At 47.7% G+C, this 2500-nt stretch overlaps 1 protein-coding gene across 1 annotated transcript in view; it reads left to right on the plus strand.

The window, feature by feature from the left end:
- The window catches only part of LOC310781636 (coiled-coil domain-containing protein 148-like), a gene marked incomplete at both ends in the record, with an annotated part of 33670 nt that overhangs the window by 4416 nt on the left and 26754 nt on the right, over positions 1 to 2500 (plus strand). The window contains 3 exons of the mRNA XM_083642238.1: positions 1420 to 1454; positions 1905 to 1996; positions 2187 to 2338. Of these exons, the coding sequence (XP_083498364.1) occupies positions 1420 to 1454; positions 1905 to 1996; positions 2187 to 2338 (279 nt within the window). The remainder of the gene's footprint in view (positions 1 to 1419; positions 1455 to 1904; positions 1997 to 2186; positions 2339 to 2500) is intronic.

The following is a 2500-nucleotide window of genomic DNA, read 5'->3' on the forward strand; positions in this document are numbered from 1 at the left end:
GGGAGAGAAAGTGATGACATTGAATGTGGGTAGTGAGGGGAGAGAAAGCAGTGATGACATTGAATGTGGGCAGTGAGGGGAGAGAAAGCAGTGATGACATTGAATCTGGGTAGTGAGGGGAGAGAAAGCAGTGATGACATTGAATCTGGGTAGTGAGGGGAGAGAAAGCAGTGATGACATTGAATGTGGGCAGTGAGGGGAGAGAAAGCAGTGATGACATTGAATCTGGGTAGTGAGGGGAGAGAAAGTGATGACATTGAATGTGGGTAGTGAGGGGAGAGAAAGTGATGACATTGAATGTGGGTAGTGAGGGGAGAGAAAGCCAGAGCGATGGTGAGTTGGAGCTGTGTTGAGGGAGCTGTAACACTTTCTCCTCGGCGTGCTGAGGCAGAGGGGCCGCGCGCGGAGCTCGGGCCCCAGCGGTGTCATGCGTCGTCAAGTGAGAAGGGCAGCGTTCGCTCTGGGGGGCCAGCGTGCTGGCTGCGTAATGACTTGTCTGAGCCACTGGGGGGCAGCGTGCTGGCTGCGTAATGACTTGTCTGAGCCACTGGGGGGCAGCGTGCTGGCTGCGTAATGACTGTCTGAGCCACCCAAGGTTAATGGTGTACACAAGCCTGCGCTTCAGTAATGAGGCGAGTCATAAACACGTGCGTACTACTGCTGCCAATCCTCTCGACACGTATAGCCAGATCAACTAGCATTCATAGCCACCATATAGCACAGAGTAGGGCTTTCACAGACTATCAAAACCTAAACGAGGGATCAGCCGAGCAGCATTTTGGTAAACAAACCGCGTCACTGGGTGGCAACGGCAACGGAACCCTATGGAGCCCAAGTGGCGCGAGGCTTGAGTGGCTGACTCTAGCCAGTTAACTCTGTTTACATTTTAAAAACTGTGACAGTTCATACAACGTTAACACGACATGAATATATTATACATCAAACTCTTGAGCTACTTCTGCTCTCACTCAGAATGTCAAAATATAAGCGATGTGATGTGTAGTTTTTGAGATATTAACGTTTGTTTGACACAACTCATACTATTAACTGCCGCGCGATTCCGCATTTCTGGGTGGCAAGTGACATCACGCTGATTCGTCCTATAGTCGACTAATCATTCATCTGTGGTTTTTGGAATAAACAATATAAATAAATTGACCATAGATTTGTTTGAACAATGATTTTCTACGTGATGCCATGTTAAATAAACAGAATTTAAGATATTTATACACGGAAAGACTCCTGTCCATGTTGTTACTGCAGTCAAACAGTCACTATCACCAGCTCAGACAAGTTGCTGGGGTTTACAGTAGCGGCTCATTTGTAAACCGCCTCTCAGAGCCAATCAGGACTCTGCTATTTCACATACCCCCAGCCTCTCAGAGCCAATCAGGACTCTGCTATTTCACACACCCCCAGGTTGGTCCCGCCCAGTGGCGTCATGTCAGCAAAAGGTATGGCAAGGGACACGGTGGGGCGGAGTAAAGGGGGGGTTCCCCACCTTTATGGATTTTCGTGTGTGAAATCAGTTGTGCAATAGTCAATTTTGACGAGTTGTTTCACTTATATCACATGTAAGTGACAGGTGTGGCGAGTGCCATACTTTGCCATACCAAAATGACACCATTGTCCCCCTACTGGCTGTTTTTGAGACCTTTTTGACGAGAAGTGATCATTTTTATTGGGTGAAAAAAATATGATACAGCTCCCGCGACTACTCAACTACTTTTTGGGAGTAATCGATGACTACTGAAATGCAGTAGTCGTGAATGCCCTGTTTCTGTGGTTACTCTCCTTTCATTTTTTAGAAACTCTGCAAATGCAAAAATGTTGGAAAATGCAGTTAAATACATATAATGTAATGTAATGTAATGTAATGCACCTTGTCTTATTCCATGCTACAGGGAAGAGGCCAAGAAGGACCTGCAGGATTTTCTAGGGCAGATAAGGCCAAACAGCAGAACGGACACGGCCATCTTCTCCCTTCAAGATTACGGTAGGCTAAAATAGTAACTGTACAGTATCACGAAGACCATCAGTCTCCACTGTGTTTCTGAGGACCGTGTGTGTGTGTGTGTGTGTGTGTGTGTGTGTGTGTGTGTGTGTGTGTGTGTGTGTGTGTGTGTGTGTGTGTGCGTGCGTGTGCGCGTGCGCATGTGTGTGTGCGTACCTATGTTGCTGATTAGAACTGGTCCTAGAGAGGGAGCGAGAGGCATTTAAGATGGCCACTGTGGAGCCTGTTCATCAGCTCAGGGAGGACCTGTGCTTCAGACTGGGTGAAGTACAACATCAGCCGCTCCCTGCCCATCCATCAAACTGGGAAGCAGTACTGCAACAGGTGTGGTATGAAATAAAGACCTGTGTGTGTGTGTGTGTGTGTGTGTGTGTGTGTGTGTGTGTGTGTGTGTGTGTGTGTGTGTGTGTGTGTGTGTGTGTGTGTGTGTGTGTGTGTGTGTGTGTGTGTGTGTGTGTGTCTGTCTGTCTGTCTGTCTGTCTGTCT

The sequence above is a fragment of the Poromitra crassiceps genome, assembly GCF_964638095.1.
Source record: "Poromitra crassiceps genome assembly, chromosome: 8".
In the NCBI taxonomy this organism is placed as follows: Eukaryota; Metazoa; Chordata; class Actinopteri; order Beryciformes; family Melamphaidae; genus Poromitra; species Poromitra crassiceps.